Source organism: Anopheles moucheti, chromosome 3 (assembly GCF_943734755.1).
Source record: "Anopheles moucheti chromosome 3, idAnoMoucSN_F20_07, whole genome shotgun sequence".
NCBI classification, from domain to species: Eukaryota; Metazoa; Arthropoda; class Insecta; order Diptera; family Culicidae; genus Anopheles; species Anopheles moucheti.
In genome coordinates this window covers 18107509-18127862 of record NC_069141.1, presented here as the reverse complement: position 1 = coordinate 18127862, position 20354 = coordinate 18107509, and the positions used below count along the sequence as shown (strand labels likewise).

The window sequence follows — 20354 nt, the reverse complement described above, 5'->3', positions numbered from 1 at the left end:
GTTTTTTTTTTTTTGGGTTGCTGTTCGTCTTGTCCTGCATTCGAACTGCCAGGCAAGAGTGGCAACCGAGGTAATTCATGTGTTGGAACAGAAGTCGGAAGAGAACGGCAAAAAAAAGGAAGAGCTATAAATTTTATAGCATCTCCAGCTAACAACAGCTTCGGTTAACCTCTTCCGGATGTGGCTGCTGCTGCTGGAGCGCGTACCGTTTGAAATATTTGGTCGGAAACTCAACACGAATGGTACGAGAAGGGGAGGTGAAAATGCGGCACAATACCCAAACAATAACGGCAACAAAAAATCTCTCCATTGTGCCACAACCAACGTACTAAGCAATCGTTCTTTTCCTCATCCATCGGGTTGTGCTAGTGGCCTGTCATGGGTGGAACTCCGATTATTATTCTCGTGTTTTTTTTTCTTGTTTTTCATTTGTGTGTGTGGGCGTTCTATTTTTTGCCACTTCAAAACCCATAACTAACCTCCTAAGCTACTTCTCCAGGGATGTCCATGAACGATTCACCCCACTCCTTTGCGTTTGTTTATGTTTTCCATCTTCCCATGGAACGTTCCCGAGAAAAAGGGAAAGGTTAGTTCCATTTTCCCAAGACTTTCTCCAATGGGCCACTCCACCCCGGGCGCGCGTATGGGCTGTGCCGCTGTGGGAGTTAGGATCATCGTTATGGTCACAACACAGTGCGTTTTATGCTCGGAATTCAAATGACACCACAGCGGGTCGAATCATTTGCATATCATCAAACCGGACGCTTCACGCACGGTGTCTCCTCCCGGGCTACGTGTCGTCGGATCTCCACTTGGCTAACGATGCAGATTGCTTAAAGTTTTATGCTTTCCACACACTCCAACGCGTGAGTTTTGGGGCAAGCGTATCCCTGCGGGCAGCGAAACGTATTGGAGTCGGCGTCAGGGGTGGGCAATCCACATTGGCACATTGTAAATATTTATACTGCCTTCCGTTTCATCCGGCAACGACGACGTACGATGAATTGCGTGTGATACGTGCGTAATGTAGACTTCCTTCAAGCGGAATAGCAAGCCGAGCTCAACTTTCACCTCTCCGAGATACATTCACGGCGAAATAATGCTGTTGTTATACATATTTTTTTTATTCATTTATTTTTTATAAAGCCCTGTCACCTCCACATCTTATCGACACTGGCTATGCTTACGCCGAATAGAAAAGATGTTAAAAGGATCGTTGTCTCCACACAACATCTCGCCGTTGCGAATGGGATGATTGTTTTGAGCGCAAAATTAATTTCAGCATGCATGCCGCTCCCCGGAGCACATTTGCGAGACCATACATATTAAGTGATTCATTTCCAACCGCCCGTTAGGTCAAAGTCTTTCTGGGCTTCGTGTGGCGCAACAATATTCTAATCAGACTGCGCATAACCCAAGGGAGTGTTGTGAGATAGAGAAAGAGAAAGAGAGACCCTATCCTTTCGCACGTAATGTGTGGGCAAACTTTTTCTTATTTCTTCAGCTTTTGCTTTTGTTTACGAATATTTTAAACTCTTTTGCGCCTTTACCGTATTGTTGCAAAGAGTTTGGGATGTTAAAAAGCAGTAACTGGAAGATGGCAGAAGGCTACGGTTGGCTGCATTGCGTCGGCTAGGGAAAACGGCAGGCTCTCACGACGGTGGACGCATACGCATACACGTGTGCGTTATCATAAAACTTTGAATTGCGTTCCGTGTGCTGCGAGGGAGGTGTGTTTTCATACGAAATCCTTCCCAACTCCTTAGAAACGACACACGGAACGGGGGGAGCGCAAAACCGTTAAAGTTGGTTTAAGAAGGAACAGTAAATTGTTGTGTACATTCCATCCTTTTTTTTATATTTTTTGTTTGCTTCGGTTTTCCGGGCAACTTGGTTATCTTTTCCATGTTCCTATAATGTTGTTACGTAACAAGCGTTCTTTTTACCGAGACAAAGAATAAATTCTTTATTTGGGAGGGGGGATGATGGCTCATTAAAATGTTGAAAGCGAAAGGCATAAAAGTTACTACGCAGTTTTAGCTCTTTCAACGCTAACTTACGGTATGCACAATGTTGATGGTGAAGTTAAATGTTGCTATCTTAACATATTGCCTCACAGGTTGATCAGCAATTATTAGGCATAATAAAATGTGCATAACAGCGGAACAATAAATGGACATTTTTTATAGCTCAATCGTTCTTGTCCAACGTGCTTTGCAGGCTTTTGAAGTTAAAGTCAGCAATTCAGAGTCATTTTTAGATTCGGAAAGAGTTGGAAGTGATTTGGGCATCTTTCCCATTTTTAAAATCTTATTTTAAAAAACTTGAATTAGCACAAAGCTATCTCAGTTTAAGCATTCTTTGTGTCCAGCATCGTATCGTTGCATAAATCCTAAATTGGGTGTTTATTTGTTTGGGTAATCACTGGGTTTTTACTAACATTGTTTTTACATGGTAAAGACTTGCTGTGCTCGATTTAAGTGCATTATTGTCTAAAGTAAATCAAGAATGATTAGAAATGACTGTCCAATTCTACTACCAGTTTTATGGTCCCTCAATGAAGGAGAGTTTCTATGGGCCCAAAGAATAGATACTTATTGTAATTCTCTGCACGTATGCATTATTTTGTAATTCATTTAAAGTCATTTCAATTTTCTCATTTCAAATGGAAATCATTACAATTATGTTGTTAACTCAAGTAACTAAATTTCCAGCGGAGGCTTTGATAAAGTTATTTCATTTATTATTTTTTGTATTAAATTTATCTTATTTAAGCTCTAGTTCTGCAACGAAAACACTCAATTTTCTCATGAAATCTCATTCTCCCCTGTTTTCCGCGGGTATTTTTCATTGAAATTTATCCAGAAAAATTAAATACCCTGTTTGGTGTATCATTGCACTGTTTGTTTTCTAATTTGTGATTCGTGAAAACTTTTCTAAGAATTGGAGATAATTCTCCAATAGCTCGAAAAACGTGAAAAGTCTTCCCATCTACCTTTTACGTTTTCCAGCTCAATTTGAAAAGCTAAAAAAGCTCTGACAGTACCCCGAAATCGCTAAACCATTGTAATAACTGTGGATAACTGCGGAACGAAACGTTTTTCGAGCTATTGGTGAATTGTGTCCAATTCTGAGAAAAGTTTTAACGATTAACAATTGGTCGAATCATTTGTAGCTACAGATTAATACAGTTAGTCATTTCAGCGTCCTAGCCCAATTGCCTGGCTCGTGGTGAATATTTACTTTTGGCTTTGAAATAGAAACTATTCCAACACTTTGTCGCACAGTTTCCATACCCGCACAGTGCACCAAAACACTGGCCAACAAATTGTAAATGGGAACCATATGCACCCCCTGTAACCGATGTTTGATGATGTGCGGTTTTATGCGCTCGGGGACCACAAAACTGAGCGATTACCTTTTCCACCCTTCGCGCTACCACCCACGAAACCATTCGGGACCGGGTAAAGACATTTATGAAGGAAAAACTTTGTTCCAGTGCGGCACCCGGCACTGACTTCTGCTGGTAGGGAACGATGTAGTGTGAATCGTTTTTCACATTCAACGCGCCCATATACACGTCTGTTTCGAGCTCATTTTGCTCTTCATCATCATCATCATCGTCGTCGTCGTACCGTGGACTGGCTGTGACCATGCTGGCACCCAACAGCGTTCCATCGAAGCCACTTTCCAGTCCATCATTTACATCCGGTGCCTGAAAATCTCCGTGCGGTCACCCAGTCGCACAGTAAACTAGAGCCGTCAAACTTCGGGGACTCGGGACTCACAAACGCCGGGACGCCGCAGGTATAGGTGCCATAGTAATGTGCCGATTGCGAAACCGACCCGATTCGTGACGTTTTTGGTTGAACGTTGCCGGGTTACAAACAGCACTCTCCCCAGCACACAGGATTTGGTGCCAGTGGATCGGTTTTGTAGTTCCGGTCCGGTGGTTGTTCGCTTCCGGTGCAGGGGGGAATGGAAATGTGTCACCTCAAAACAAACGGACCACTGTTATTTGCTAACAATCACTCACAATCACTGATGCAAGTGCATCCAGGCGCAGGCGGTGAACCGTGGCGAACCCGTGCTCGTTTTTGCCCGGAAAGCTGGGCTGAGGATTGCCATTTCCTTCTCCGGTTTCCGGTTGCTATCAGTACCGGTATCCGGTAGAAACGGAGAGAGAGAGAGAGAGCGTTATAGCAAAGTGATAAGAAACAGAGCCAATGGTTAGCCTGGGCACACTTTGTTCTTGTGATGCAGGTCCGGCCTTCGATAACTTCTATCGGTGAACTCTCCGATGTTTGGTTTTCAGAGTGCTGGGGCTCCATGAAACGCATTTCACAACAATGTATGTGTGTCCGTTAGTGTGTCATTGTTTTTATACGTATGTATACACAAACTGGGCACGAATTTCCTTGCTTTTCCACACATTTTCCACATTCCCACCATCCATCGGTTTTTCGTCACTCGTTCTCGCCGCAAGTGCTTTCATGTGCTCAGTGGCGCGTATTTCTCGCTTGCGTTGGCCGTGTGCTGGTTTCTGGCGAAATGTATATACAGTTAGCACAATTTAGTGGTTGCCGTAGTTAGCTGCAGTATGTACCGCCAGTACCGTGCGGTAGGGAACTGTTCAACCACGGAACCCTCCACCACAAAGTGTATTTCCGATCAAGCTAAAACCGAGCTTCCGTTTGACTGAAAACTCCATTCCGAATGAATCGAACAAAATATTGCGAAAAAAAAATCAAAATCTATCGAGAGTCCTTTCGCTGTTGTCGCGAGTGGCGTGCGAAATAGTATATTAGACTGACTAAGAATCGAAGATCAAACACCATACACCACCTATACGTGTCTGCTCTAAATTGTCCCCTTTTTCGATGTTTCACGATAAAAAGTGCCAATCATTGAATCGTGTTCGTTACCCCGGGATAGCGTATCTGGTTCAATTTTGACGCTAACGATTCGATCGCCGTACACAGACACACGTCCAATTATTGCACTTCAATCGCGCAAAGAGAATTATTCTCGTTTTACAAAGGAACAAAAGAGGAACGATATTGATTTATTGGGTTTTTTTTGCAACTCGAAATATCGTTAAACTTTAAACGATTTGCTTTTCTTTCCACTTTTCAAAGTGAAGCCCTCTTGAAAGAACAATCAATTCCATGCTAATAATAAAGCACAATAAATCACATTTGTACTGATGATTCACATTGATAGCAATTGGTATGGAGTGGTTAGGATCATCGATTTAGTTACTTATTTATTTATTTATTTATTTATTTATTTATTTATTTATTTATTTATTTATTTATTTATTTATTTATTTATTTATTTATTTATTTATTTATTTATTTATTTATTTATTTATTCAATTATTTATTTATTTATTTATTTCTTTATTTATTTATTTATTTATTTATTTATTTATTTATTCAATTATTTATTTATTTATTTATTTATTTATTTATTTATTTATATATTCTTATTGCTTTTATTGCGTCAGATTTTTTTTTTTTGCACTTTCGACACACCAACCAAAACTAAACGTAACTACACAGTTTTTGCTACAGCGCTCTACCCACTGATGATCAATCTGCTGCCACAACTCACAAATTTTAGCTGAAATAGCTTCCAAGCGCTATTGCGGTCGGTTCATTGATATGCATCGAAAGAAATCTGCCAGCGGTTGCGGTATCATCGTCCTGCGCCCGGTACACCCTGCTGGCACGCATTTCATTTTCAAATTGAATAAACTTCTTTTGAATGTTTGAATGAAAACCAACCACAACAAGAGCAGAGCGAGATGTTGAGAAAGTTTTTCGAACACAGGTGTTACACATGTTTACGGCTTTGATTACGTTTTTCTTCTAACGCATGCTCACGCATCGTTCCATAAATTTTTGGCTCCAAAAAAACATCAACGCTTGAGCCAATGGATAGAGCGCTTTCCACAGTAGCTGCAAGAATCCATCCACCTGTGCGCCATATTGACGCGTATTTGTTGTGATGCTCACCTGTCCGTCCATCTCACATCCGCACCAAAAAACGTCCTTCGGAATGATCATGAAGCGGGGAAGAGAAAAAGTATTGGAATCAGGAAAGAAGAAACAAATGTTTGTCCTGCAAATCCACCGTCTGCACTGAATTAGTCACGTCCTGCTCTCACACCCTGAAGACATTTCCACATACAGAGTGGTCGCTTACACTCTAGTGGAAATTTCAATTTCAACTCCAAACTTCCCAATTTCTTTCTCTCGGTAACCGGTGGACTCACAATTGAAGACCCCTACACCAGAACCTCGACAAGATCTAAAGGCAAACCAAAAAAAAAACGTATTCCTTCTCCATCTGTTCAATGGACAAGAAATTTTGTTGAACTTCAATCATTTCACCACCGCGCGTTGGAATGTCTCGATAGTTTGAGTGAGTTTGACGACGCAGCTCTAGCTCTAGCCTTCCTGGAATGTTGTTTTCATCCAGTTTTATTTTATCACCAACCGTACGGACGATTCATTCGTATCTGTGAGCCTATTTTCAGGCTGCACGATAAGCAGGTTGCGAAATTGCCATTGCCAGACTGTTGACTCTAGACATCGCGTACTCCATCTGCATGGGGTCGGTTTTGTAGAAAGGATAAGTGCGTGTACGTGAGCGATTGCGCAATGCTTCAGCAGTCGGTGTTGAAACATCAGTGGCACACACCTTTTCGGTTGCTGGAGATAAAGGGGTGAATGGAATCACCCGATCCAAATCCAATCCAATCGAATGCTTTGAATTTGAGATGTTCCGTACGGTGAGATTGAGCTCATTGTGTCATTCAATGCCCCCAGGTACGGGTAATCGATACGTACCATCTTCAATAGGTCGAATGGGTTAATCAATGCCATACAAATAGAGTGTGACACTGCTCCAAAGCCCCTGGCGCATATCAGCACCTGAAGCGGAAATAGATCCTCAACGGAGCAAAAAAAAAGCGAACCCGAAACTAATCCTGCCATACACTCAAATCTAATTTTACGCCAAAAACATTGGTTACACGCTACACATTACTGCGACGAACTGGTGCGAAATATGCAAACCACTTTTCTTTCTTGCCCACCGATAATTCATTTCATCAAAATTCCATCGAACAAGGAAAACCACTTCGCCACCAATTATTGCTTGTCGACGATGAGTTGTCGCATATCGCTTTGAAATTTTAACTAATTTCGCCTCGAAACAGGCGCCCGGTTTGGGGTTAGCGAAAAATGATTCCATTCACCACATTCAACCGCTGCAGCACGTAGAAATTATGCAGAATGCGCTCTCACAGCTCGGCCGGTGGACGGTTTTGGCAACTGGCACGCTTCCGTGCACACACGCTGCGTTGACAGCGCGCGCAGTAAAGTCGCCCCAAACCCACGGGCACGTGCACGTCCGTACAGACCGCTCGGGCATCATCTAATTATGGTGGAATGTAATTTTACGCTTCACCGCGCCAGCGTCACGTTAGCCTAGCCGCCCCAGTGCAGCGCGAGTGCCCGCATTCCTGGGGATTAACGCCACTGTCCAAAAAGGGCCAGAATGACGGTCCAACGGAGCGTCCGGAGTTCGGGCCGTTGTCGTCTCCGCGAATCGTGCAGCGCAATGCTGCATGGGTATGAGATTGCTTCCGAAAATATCGTACCACCTATTTCGCAACACCTTTTTCCTTTGGCGTTGACTTCCGAGCGGCAGATTAATCTGCCCGTTCCAAACCCCTTCCGCAAAGAACCCAGGAGGAGTCATTATGGTAATGAGAATAATATAGTAACTCTTTCTGCTTTTCTCCTCACTCTCTCGCACTGGACACACCCCACCGACACTGCTTCCGGTCTGACATTCTTTACCCCGTGATGTGTGATGTGTGTGTGTGTGTGTGTGTGTGTGTGTGTGTGTGTGTCTGTATGTATGCGTGGTAACTAAATAAAACATTTTATTGTACACCCTTACCCCCAGCGTGGTGTTCCTTTCCCGTCAAATGGTGGTTCCTTTCGGTGTGGCACAAGCCGAGGCCCTTTTTTCATGCATGCCACTGCCACTGATACCGTTTAAATGCCTTACCACGGAGTGAACAGATTGTGCACATAAAACGGGGGCCCACAGTTTTAGCCCACCGGTGATGCTGGCACGGTGGTCCCTTTGCCGACGACAGGCAATGCAATTTGATGCAGGCCAAACACCTTCCCGTCCTCCCGCGCACAGCAACACTAACAATACAGGGGGCCGGTTGTCTAAAAATCTGAATTCACTCACGTGCCATAAGCGAGCGCTGCAAAGGCCTCAGTCGAAGTTGGTGTGACAGATCGTTAAAACAAGCGCTGTCTCCACTGCTGGCTGCGGTTAACGGCCGACGGAGGAGAAGGTCGCTTTTGTAAGCGACCGAGCGCAACAGAATGTGTAGTGGCAACATTGCAACAAAGTATCGCGGAACTAGGACTTGGGCTGGCACTTTGCTGTCAGTGTTGGGACGCGTGTCCTGGGACGATGTTTACATTTGCTTCCGGTTACTGCACCGTACACAATATGGAGGTGAATTATGGGGCTGACACTTAATGGATCTCTGATAGTGTTTGGACCGGGTTGTCTGGTTGCGATGGAGTATGTATAATAAAAATACGACACTGATAGGGTGGCGCGCCCATCGATGTTCGATGTTTTAAGCTATCGCGCCGGAAGCACCCCATATCAATGTACCGAAAGTATTGAATGCATTCAAAGGCGCACTGATTGATAAGCCGTCATTCAGTACCGTGTTTCAGCACGCTAAATCCCGTGCGAATGCAATGGCATTGTGTACATTAATTAGCGTAATTAGCGTGTGCTGTTTCTATAGCTTGGAAACATTTAATAGAATGGTGGTAAATTTCAATGGAAGTTGTTTTATTTTGCATTTGTTCATAATAGAGTACTGTGAATGCATTTCCTCTTATGTCTCTTCCTTTAATCTCTCTCCACAGTCACCAAATTCATCCGTATTGGTATTGCCGACAAGAATGACAACCCACCGTACTTCGATAAAGCTCTGTACGAGGCGGAGGTCGACGAAAACGAAGACATACAGCATACCGTGCTCACCGTCACCGCCAAGGATCACGATGAATGTAAGTAGCAGTTTCACTTAAGCATCTTGCACAACAAAGCCAACTTGTCTGTATTGAAAGCTTGCTCGATAATGAAGTCACTCTGGATATCAGCAGCATGAATCGAGCCTGGTCATTTTGTGATTGGCTTACTACACAGATTTCTTAAATCAATACTCCATTTTGGAGCTCTTTGAGGTGAAAATCAACGTGCGAGATTCGAGCAGTCTTTCGTTAATAGCTTCTTGGCACAGGAATACAATTTATGCGATACTTTGCTTTCATTGATATCCCTTTTTCCCTTTCCTTTGGTTGGTTGGTGAAAAGTTTCAAGCCACGAGTTACCGACTGACCATCCCAGTGCTATCTATCCCAGAAAGAAATATGCTCTGTAGAAAGCTATATTCCAAGAAAATAAAATAGTTTTCCATTCTTTTTTTTTTTTTTGTTTCGAGCCGACTAGAGTTCTCGTCCCATTTTCCCAAAAGGTCCCATCCCTTCCATTTGCTGCCGGACCGATAGCTCTCTAGCCGCAGTTAGCAAGAATGTTTAACCTCAGGCTAGCAAGAAGAAAAAAAACACGCCCTAGCCACCACATCGTGTTCTGAGCTATGATTTTTTATCACCCATTTCACCCATCCCCGGGACCAAAACTGGTCCCGTGACTATTATGGTCACGAGTCCCGAAGTGAGCCTGAGTCGCTGGGATATGGTACCGCAACACGCCCACACACTCACCCGAGATCTGCAAACTGTGGACGATAATCTTCGAGATTAATGGAAACGCTTAGCAGACAAGAGCAATAACGTCTGTACGCTGAAGATTGGTATGCTTCGGCTCGGTTTTTCAGAAGTTGGACCAGGATTTGAGCTTTGGCTGGCTTCTCACCAGCAGTGTGCTGCTCCTGAGAGGGGAGTACGAAAGAAAGGGATGATGTAATTCCGTACGTCCGGTCAAATTTTACAACTTGCAGTAAGACTATCTGCAATCAAGGAAACAGAACGCCGCAGACAATTTGATGCAGCTGGTGAAAATTGTTTCATTTAGTCCGCAAAAATAAGCCCCAGCTCCTTGCTATCCCCCCCCCCCCCCCCCACCTCCCCATTTCAGGAGGAAAGATGTGACCTGGGCGAGAGAAGATGCGCCAGGCGTATCGGACAGGCGTTTGCAAAACGTGCCCTTTTCGCTGGCACGATCCCACTCGCACTTACGGGGTATCGATTGTACTAAATTGATAGTGTCACTTTGGGTTCGCAAATACACAGTCCTCTGCTGCGGGGGGAATGCTACATCCAACCGAAAGGGGCACATCCGTCCGTTCGCCGTTCGCCATTAGCGGCGACCAAAGTTTAGCAATATATTTAATAACTTCCGACAGTTGTGTAGCGTGCGAGAACGAGACTTGGACGTTCTCCGGACACAACAATGTGTGACCTGCGGTGCAATTGTAACCTGCTTCCGGGTTGGTCGTTGGCGCACTCTGACTCTGAACCGGTGGTCGGTGCAAAGGAGTCGCGGTTGGATAAATTTCGGTGCTCGCTTGCATTTGAGGTCAGATCAGAAGGACCCCGGTGGTCTGGTTTTCGTACCGAACTGCCAGCGCTCTACCTCTAGCAGGAAACATTGGTTTGGCTTTTTCTGTGGCCATGTCGTTGTCCTCGGCGGAGAACGCAATAGACCGAGAACTATTCGATTCGACAAGCAACATAAACCAGACCATGGTTTACATAGGTTTTTTTTTTGGTGTTAGTTTTTCTCTCCTTCTTAATCGAGCTCAGAATCCGCTTTAGCAAAGCCGGAAATGTACTCCCAACCCGATGAAACATTGGAGGAAGGATAGTGAAGTGATGAAACATTGGTTTACAGAAGCCGGTATGATCTGTGGCTTCCACAGGGCGCCCCCATGCTATCCAGGTGCTTACGCACAATGTACGTTTGCTTGCGGTATCGGTATCAACCGTCTCTGGTATCTCTCCGGACGATGGACGAATGGAAGTTTCTATCATAGCAGTGGAACTCCATGGTATTGTGGTGTCCGCTGGAGCTGGATGCATACGAAATCCATCCTACTACAATCGAAGCACTTGTTCCGCATCTGCACCGGGATTGAACGAATGCAGCAAACCCGGACAAGGGAAAAGTTTTCGTATAAACATTGCGTTGCTTATTGCAGTAAAATGTTTATTACGATTGGCGCCACCGGAATGTCCGCACAGACGAGAAAACCTTTAGCTTTTACTACGAGAGTGTGTGTTTTTTTTGTTATCCAACCAAATCTCTCTACAGGCGGTTGGTGTGATTGAATTTTTGAGAGCCAGTTTTGTGTGCGCCTCAAAAATAAGCACATTGAAGCAAGCCGTGCAAGCTTTGGTTTCATCAATTTAACCGTACCAAACAAGGGAAAGCTCTCTGGCACCGTCTTGGTGCGCCGACCAAACAGCATGCATTTGTTGACTATTATTTTCACCCCAAAATCCTCAACATAAAAAGCTACAGTAAGGCTTCCTATCTGGCGCATTGTTTCCATCGGCGAACCAAAGGAATCTGCCTGTTTTTTTTTTGCCCCCCGTCTACCCAATGTAGAGTGGGAGGTCCTGATATGATGACTGCCAATGTTGGATTTGGTTTTCGGCACTGGTTACTGCATATGTACCCAACTGCAGTATGGAAGGACGCGCTCTCCATTGCAGGCATTCGAAATCCGGCACTAAGCATTTGGCTTCTAGGCGCAGTAAAACCAGTTAGCATCACATTGCTGCACGTTGGCAACGTGTTGGTAGGAAATGGAGGATAGGCTTTGAATTTAACATGTTTTAAAATTATCCGCTTCGAGCGTTCTTTTCTGCCTTCGTGTGTGGATATCTTTGTTCGGCTTCAAACAAACCCCTTTTTTCCTGAGCGTCTGAAACTTAATAGAGTGAAAAAGTTCACCCACGTTAGTCACTCCCATGGCAAAAAAAACACAGCTCTCCCTTTGAATGGAACTATGTAGCCAGTAGAATATCGGTTGGAACGTATTTTTCGTCCTATGCTTCTTTCCGGGGATGGTGAAACAGCCAAACAAAAAAAAAAACTTTTCAAGTTTTTCCATCCCAGCACCGATGAAAAATCCCCCACACACGCGCGCATATGTCCTACGTGTTGTTCAACCCTGCAACCGATGAAAAATCCCCCCCACACACACATATGTCCTACGTGTTGTTCAGCCCTGCATGTACGAGACATGGTACTAGTATTTTTTGTGTTTCATGTGCGAAATATAAAAAAAACAGTTCGGTTTCGGGTAGCTTAAAACAAAAAAAGCTCTCAACTGCTGCACACACGACGCACACTGTACGGACGGTGCGATAGAGCGGAGCTTATGAATTTTAATAACGCAGGCCGTTCTAAATTTATTAAAATATCACCGTGCAATGAGCGGCACTGGCGGCACACATTTTAGGCGGAGATGAACGGTGGAAAAACTCTTTGGCCACTGTTTACTGCGTCTGTGCATGCGTGACTGTTGAACTTTTCGGCTTTGCCGAAGTCTCTGGATATGGGGGGGAATGTACTCAGGGACGTATTCCTTCTTTTCTCAGCCATGCGACAAATAACGAAGCTTAATTTTATCCAAAATTCACATCATTCCTGTAAGCAAAACATGTTGCATCCGGGCTTGATTAATAATTTTTATTAAAAATTTGAACAAATACCAAACATCGTTTAAACTATTTATTATTCATATCTTTTATATTAAATGTTTTAGCGTTCCTATTCATTTATTTTGCTCACAAAGAAACAATTACTGGTGATAGAACAAATAGTTTTGCTATTTTATTAATCGTGCGCTTGAAACTGACGTTCATCACATTTTCCCGATGAACGAAATGATGAACATGAACATGAACACAGTAGATTATCTTCCTCAGGTCACTCGCACGCAACGATACCGCTCCTATTACGTTGATAAAATGCTGTCAAACCCGAGAACTCCATCTTTGGGTAAAAAAGGTTTTTTTTTTGTTTTATGCGAAAAAAGTGCTCTTCGCTTGATCGAAAAGCTGTAGTTGTTGCTGAACCGAGTGCTTTTTTTTCGGTGCATAATTTATGAATTTTACGGCAACCACTGGAGTACAGTGAAGCACGTTGACTTCTAGTTCTAGATAGGAGTGGCTCGGCTCTTTTTATGCCTCATTTTCTCTGGCGATGGTAGAACGGCGAAAAACTGTTTATGCTCGTTTGCAGACCATTTTTGCCAAAGTTTAAACGAGTTGTGCTTCAAGCAATAATGGACTACACCAAAAAACAACAGCAAATGCTAATAGATCGAGAGAAAAAGAACAGATTTAGCTAGGAAAATGCTTGTTAGATAGATTATACCATTCTGTTCAGTTTTTCATTCAAAGGGCAAAGGCCAAATGTATAAAGGCGCGGAAAGTACAGCCCGAATACTATCAGAATCCTTATAATGTTTGGTATTTTATTTTGTCTTACCGTTTAATGGAGCTTTTCAAATTCATTTTGAATAGTGGGTGTTAATTTAAATAGGGTTTGTTTTACACAATTTGGTTCTCAGTATTATGGTTTTGAACTTTCTTTGAACGTTGCTTTGAATATCAGTGTTTGAACATTTTAACCCTTCAATCCTTACAAGCGGTTAAATTTAGCTGCAGCCCACGTGCATTTTGTTTTGGTATCAAGAAGCTCGTTTAGGATTAATTGATAAATTCCCTTTTTCACATTTATTTCATTTCGTAAGCTGTTTTTTTTTTTTTGTTGTTCATCTCCAAATTCTCAGACTCCTCTTTCGTCATGTACTGCGAAAAGTGCCGTCACGCAAAAAATGCCTGATGGCATTAATTTCCGAACAACGAAACCGGAAAACAGCATCCCCACTCAGTTCAATTTGTTATTTTAATTGCCTTATTAAATTAACCGGAACGATCTTGTTTACAACTTTTGACTCTGCCGCTCAGCGTCTGCTGGCTAATTTCCGGGTTTTTTTTTATGTTTTGTTTTGAGCTTTTTTTTCTGTTGGACTCTTGCTGAGTCGAAACGATGTTGTGCTTGCCCGCGGATCGGTGGAACATATTTTGTTTATTTTGCCAAACCAAAAATGCCATCGAAACAACTTCATCCATGTAACTTGTAGTTTCAGTATGTTTTCACATTTTATCGCCGCTTTTTTGTCCCTTTTTTTTTCGTTTGACCTTTGGCATCACCACAGCACACGGAGCGTCCCAAAATTTCGCACATGATGGACCTTGGTTGGTTTCCGGGTTTTCGGTTATTTTCCGGTTTTCAACCCATCGGAAACACACAGCGTCCGTGCTTTTTCTCCGTCTCTGTGTGTATGTGTGTGCCCCTTTGGTGTGGAATGTGTGTCCGCAAGAGAAGCGTAAACTTTAGACCTCGCGCTGTTCGCTTACAGGCCGGAGTGAAATAAATCGTTCGAAATGGAATAGAACAAACGACGCAAGCACACGCCCTGGTCTAGCCCAGCCGGGTTATTGTGTGCTTACTGGAAAAAAAAACATGGCTAGAAATAGTGCCGGATGGGAGGCCGGGGTTGCAACCCGTGACAGTTTCTTCTCCACGTGCGCGTCGTCTCGAGTCGTTTGGCTTCCCATCCTTCATAAGGGCACTCGAGTTGCAGTAAATTTCATGCCTTTCCGCAGAGTGGCACTTCGGGACATGAAGCTGCTTTCGGTCGGCATGCTCGGCGGCTTTTGGCTTTGGTAGCTTTTTTTTTCTTCTTTCTCTCTCGCTTTCTCTCCACTCCTAGGAGCTAGTGGCGTATCGATCACCGAACGAAGAAGGTTTGAAGAGTGCCGTAAAACTTTCAGCACCACCGTCCCAATAGATGGGACCAGCAGGGACTGACCGTGGTTTTCCGGTAGACTGTTCCGTCCCGGTTGAATGATGAACGAGTTTAATTTCGGTTGGACAAATTTCTGGGCGAACCTCCGAAAGATCACGTGAAGATCGCACGGCAGTTGGTGTGATAAATACCCGCGGCAACATAACCGTGGCAGACCCTTTGGTTTGCGAGAGCAATTTGTTTATTTTTTATGGTTTCATGCTTCGGCTGGACTAACTTGAAGGGTCGTTTTACTGGTTTTCCCATTCACTCTGATTTTTTCCCCGCGGTTTTACGACGGCAACGGCCGCGTACAATGAACTGGAAAATTATCTCACGGGCAGGAGTGGAAACTGTAAACAAGTATCCATTAGTAAGCGTGATCGAAACAAACCGTAGGCTTTTGGGGAGGGGAAAATTCAAGGAAATGGCGTAATAAATAACACAAACTTTAATCTCAACGCTGGGGAGAAACGATAACCACAAACTTAATTTTAAGATACCTTCCGGGGTTCCCTATCAACTTTGGTCCTTGCTGTGACGGGGATTGATAATGTGTATTTTTGTTCGCTAAGATCTCCATCGAAAGTTTCGTAAAGTTCAGCGGAACGATAGTTAGAAGATAAACATGAACCGAAAGTTTTTGCTGTACGGTGTTCAGGCTGCAGGATGTCAGCTCATTGCACTTGCAAATGAGGTGATGAATCGATAGATATGCAATAAATTTCCGTACGCTCTGCTACCCGGCCGTACTATTCGCACTATATTGCATCTTGTGCGGCATTCGGCCGGGTAAGTGAATGGGTCTAATTTAAATTAATTTAAACATCTTCCAAAGAAACCGTCTCACCACCGACCGAAGCATTCGTGATGCGCTTCTTCGAATCAACGTGTTTCGGTTTCGCCGATGTGACGACCGTGACGCCAGCGGATGCGAAAATGGATGAGCTTTCTTTTCGTCATCACTCTTCCGGTTCGTGGGGCGCTTAGCTTAGGGGATACACGGCGCACGGCGCACATAATCAGGTCACCCTATTTGGGTGAGCATTGTGCCCGGGAGTCGACCGGGAACGTGCATGCATGCACACCGTTCTCCGTAGAAGAAACGGCGCGTTTTTGTTCAGTTCATTGTTTGCCGCTACTGTGCGTGTTTCATGCACGCGGACAAGGGCGCATCACGAACGATGATAACGACGGGTGTGCGCACACACACGATGAGCTTCGGCGAAGCATAAATGTCAACAATAATTTATCTGACAACATCGTTCTTCCTACCCATCGTACCCGTCGTACCGTCGTCCGTCGCTAGAAAGGAAATGTCCGCCAAACATTGGCGCAACGAAACGAATCCGGTCATCACCGTCGCATTCGTGATGGTTCTGCTATGAACAGAACAGTTCCCAGGGACCGAACATTGTTTCATTCGCGTGTCCTGCGTGGAGTATGAAGCTACAGCTAACTCAACGAACTATTAAAACGGTCCAGCGCATCCAGGCATCCACCGGTGCGGGAGCGTCGTTATCCATCCCGCAAAACTTTCCGAATGCGGTGTTGCGATGTTTGCTGTGGTCTTCCATCATAAATTGGTGTTGATAGTTTGGCTGGTGAATTGAAACGCATCTTCAAAGCGCTCTTTGTGCAGTTGAATGAACAATTCCTCTCTCAAGTATTATCTAAAACGTAGTTCTTTGAAATTATTTCTTGCTCACTAAAAATTCTGACCAGATTGTTAAAAAAAAAACACTTTTGCACGAAACAGTTGCGAATATTCGAGATATGTGAAAGTTCATATTTTGGCTGTTCATTTGTTCCCCATGTTTCTAGGAAACACAAAACCCCACTGGTCCGCCGGGGCTCATTTTTGGGGGGAGGGGGTTTAGTTAGTTCTGGCAGAATATTTTTTCACCGTGCTGGCTTTTTGTCCGAACCACGAAGCCACCGTATCTAGGGATTCGAAATTGTAGAAACCGTTCAAAACGGTTGAAATAAACTACCGTCATGGCATTTCGTGTTTGGTTAGTATTATCTCCAAATTTGTTTTACCCTTTTATCTATTTGCACCGCAACAGTAATTTTCATTTCCGGCAAAAAGTGAGCAGAGTGCTTGGTGTGTATGCATGATGCTGTGTGCCATTGTTACGTTCTTTATGTTCGCATCCTCATATAAGTTCCTAACATTCCCTCCCACCGCACAGGAGCCCTGGGTTAAATTGTTGGCGCCAGAAGCGATATTTATGTTTTTCCACCATTATTGTGGCCTTTTTTTCCACCACTGTTATATACTCTTTTTATTCTTAGCTTCTGATATGTAAATGGGTTTTACGCAGCATTCATACCTTTCCGCATATGTGGTATTTTTCATTCATTGTTTAAAAAAACATTGGTGCAGGAGAGGAACTAAGCGAAGAAAAAAAAATTAACGATTCTACAACGTATTGTCACTCGCATGTACGGTGCGTTCGTATTGAAATTGAAAAATAACACATGCACTTGATAGGATCGAACAACTTTTTGGCAGGTTATTTTGTGGCTGCGAAACATGGATCAAACGGTTTGTCCATTTTACAAACAAAAAGCACACGAAGCAATCTCGCTTGCGAAAGATCGTCAGCTTTGAGCTGGGTTTGGTTCCTTCCCTGGGTTGGGTGAACTTTTCAATTGGCACACTTTGCATCCGCTTATCGTTTAAACGGCGTACCAAGAATTGACTGCCGGGAGAGACTGGTTGTTGTGTGCAAACGCAGAACAAGTAACTCACCCATACCTTTTCCCGGTAAACTCTCAACCGAACCGGTCGGGGGTGTATGTTGCTGTCAGCTTTAATCGTAACGTACTTTGACACTTTAATCCTGCCACAGTTATTGCGAGGAGATTTCGGCACCATGGGAAACAAAGTGATGTGATTATTTGGCATGGTAGAAAAAAAAACACACACCCAATGTACTGCTCGCTGTCGTCAGCGGCATAATATAACACGTGGACAAGAACTTCCACCAGCAGCAGCAACAGCAGTGTGTAGTATTTGCTTTCCTTTGATGTTTAACATGCCTGCAAAGTGTCAACGTAAGCGAAGGTAAAGCGAAACTGGTTAGTGTATGGCACACGGTGCTTTAAGGATTACCTGTCGGTACCTTAATGTTTACCACACCACCATGAACAGGTAGACATTTTCCTGGAAGTGCCAACTAATGGTTCGACTTTATCTTCTTAACTATACCCGTGTCCCGGCAAAGAATGATCTTTGATTATATTTAAACATTAACTTATTTGTATTTAAATTTCCCTTTTTTTTCTATTGCTGCAATCTTTCTATTTTCTTCAGTTTTACTGTATTGTAAATATTTTTCTTTCTTAACTTTATTTTTAACTAAAAAAGAAAGCAATATTTCACATTTTCGTAATGTTTTTGACATACTTTGGGAGTTTCCCACATTTCCCAAGAGCTTTTCTGACGACATGATACGTTTCATGTCGATACACATGAAGCAAATGATAACTAAATCGAAGTCCTAACAGTTATACGTGTCAGCATAAAGGTAGACAAAACAACACGTGCTAGCATTGATAAACAGCAGGCTCAAGCCACGTCTACGTAGCACACAGTGCACAGATTGAGCGATCACAATGTGTATGTGAAGTTTAACTAAACGGTTGTCTACATGCCCCCCACACCACCGATCGAACCGATACCGTACGCTACTTCCTATCTTTCACCTGATGTTTAACGCGTGCTTTTTTCACTTTTCTTTCCCATCCTTCCAACAGCGTCGCGTATTCGATATGAGATCACGAGCGGTAACATAGGCGGTGCCTTCGCCGTCAAGAACATGACGGGCGCTATCTACGTCGCCGGCGCCCTAGACTACGAGACGAGAAAACGAGTAAGTACAAGCACTCGGTGCAACACTTTTCCCACTGTGGCACATGTACCCATCTAGTAGGCAACCAGGAAAAAGATGGTGCGCTAAAACGTACGAACCACCAGGCGTCTCCATCGGTTGAAGGTGAAAACGTACAACGTGACTCACACCCCCACACACACACACACACCCAATAACCGTAGTGCAAACACACAAAGTTCCTGACATGGAATTATTTTTATTCGAAATTTTATTGCAACACTTTATGGATCACCACGGTGTGTGCGCTCTACGGAACCACACACACATAAGTGGTGCCATGAGTGCGTTTCCATTTGTTTATGCGTTTGTTGGTTTTCTGAGTCCCCTTTTTTGTTTTGTGCTCTTTTGCTGCCATTTTTCACATACCCACCCACACACACATATCCGTGCACGTACAATGTGCATCGATTTGCGTTATCACACCTATCAGCGGGTATCGGGTTTTCGGATGAAAGTTGTACCACGCAAACGGTTCGATCCGTTTGTGCAGCTTTATATCATCACTTATTCTTCCCAAGGGGTGACGAAGCAACGAAGAAGATAAAAAAAATAAAACGGCACGACGACGCGACGCAGCAAAAATCAAACGGATAGATTTATTATTTTTACGTGCCTTCCGGATTCGAACGCGCACATACGAAGCGCTGCATGAACGTCGCGTCGCGTGAGTACGATGGCTATAAAAGTGGTGATACAAAGCCAAATAACTGATGCAACAGAAGAAGAAAAAAAAAGCCACACGAGAAAGAAATGGTTAATTCTTCTCGGTATAAATATATTATACCACACACTCAATAACAGACGCAAAATGTTCGGATCGTTTTGCGCATCGTTTGCATAGTGCGCTGCGGCAGTGATTAATCGCAACAATGATGTGGAAAATTTATGTCGTATTAAAACTATCGCGTTATTGCGATTGAAAATTGGACGCCCTTCACAGAGTTCGACGTAAGATTGTGCTTTTTTTGCCTGTAATATATTACGACATCAATGCAATGCGGCCATCCATCGTCATCGATGGCTAAGAAGCGAATGATGTACGAATATCGTTTTGTTTCGTTAAGCATCCAATGGACGAGTTCCCGCTGTGAATTGACATAAAACAACTGACCCACGTGGTGTGTCAGTAGTTCCAGTAGCCTGTGGCGATATTCGCTTTCGGGGGGGCAAAGTTAGCTGTGCTCCAGATTGTTTCACAGCTTTCACAGCTTACAAGTAACCGTTTTATGGATATTGTTTATGAGAGAAATGCTCATGCTTTCTTGCGATTTATTTTTGAAACCAATATCGTACGATCGTACCATAGATTGATGGTAAAAGTTCCAACCCAACGGTTTGGGTTGGACTCTCCCAGCGTCGAGATAATAGCTTAACACAGCGGTGGTCAATGGCTTTTCTAATCCATTTCGAGAATCGTCGTCCCACGGTGGGTGGGGTGGAAACCCCCCTACCGAACCGAACGACATACTGCAAATCCCCCCAGGGATTTATGTCGCGTAACC

General features: G+C 43.7%; 1 protein-coding gene across 3 annotated transcripts in view; it reads left to right on the top strand.

The window, feature by feature from the left end:
• Positions 1–20354, top strand: part of LOC128305548 (neural-cadherin) — a 190735-nt gene that overhangs the window by 126280 nt on the left and 44101 nt on the right. For all 3 annotated transcript variants that reach the window (XM_053043045.1, XM_053043046.1, XM_053043047.1), the window contains 2 exons: positions 8985–9128; positions 18716–18831. In XM_053043045.1, coding sequence (XP_052899005.1) covers positions 8985–9128; positions 18716–18831 — 260 coding nt within the window. The remainder of the gene's footprint in view (positions 1–8984; positions 9129–18715; positions 18832–20354) is intronic.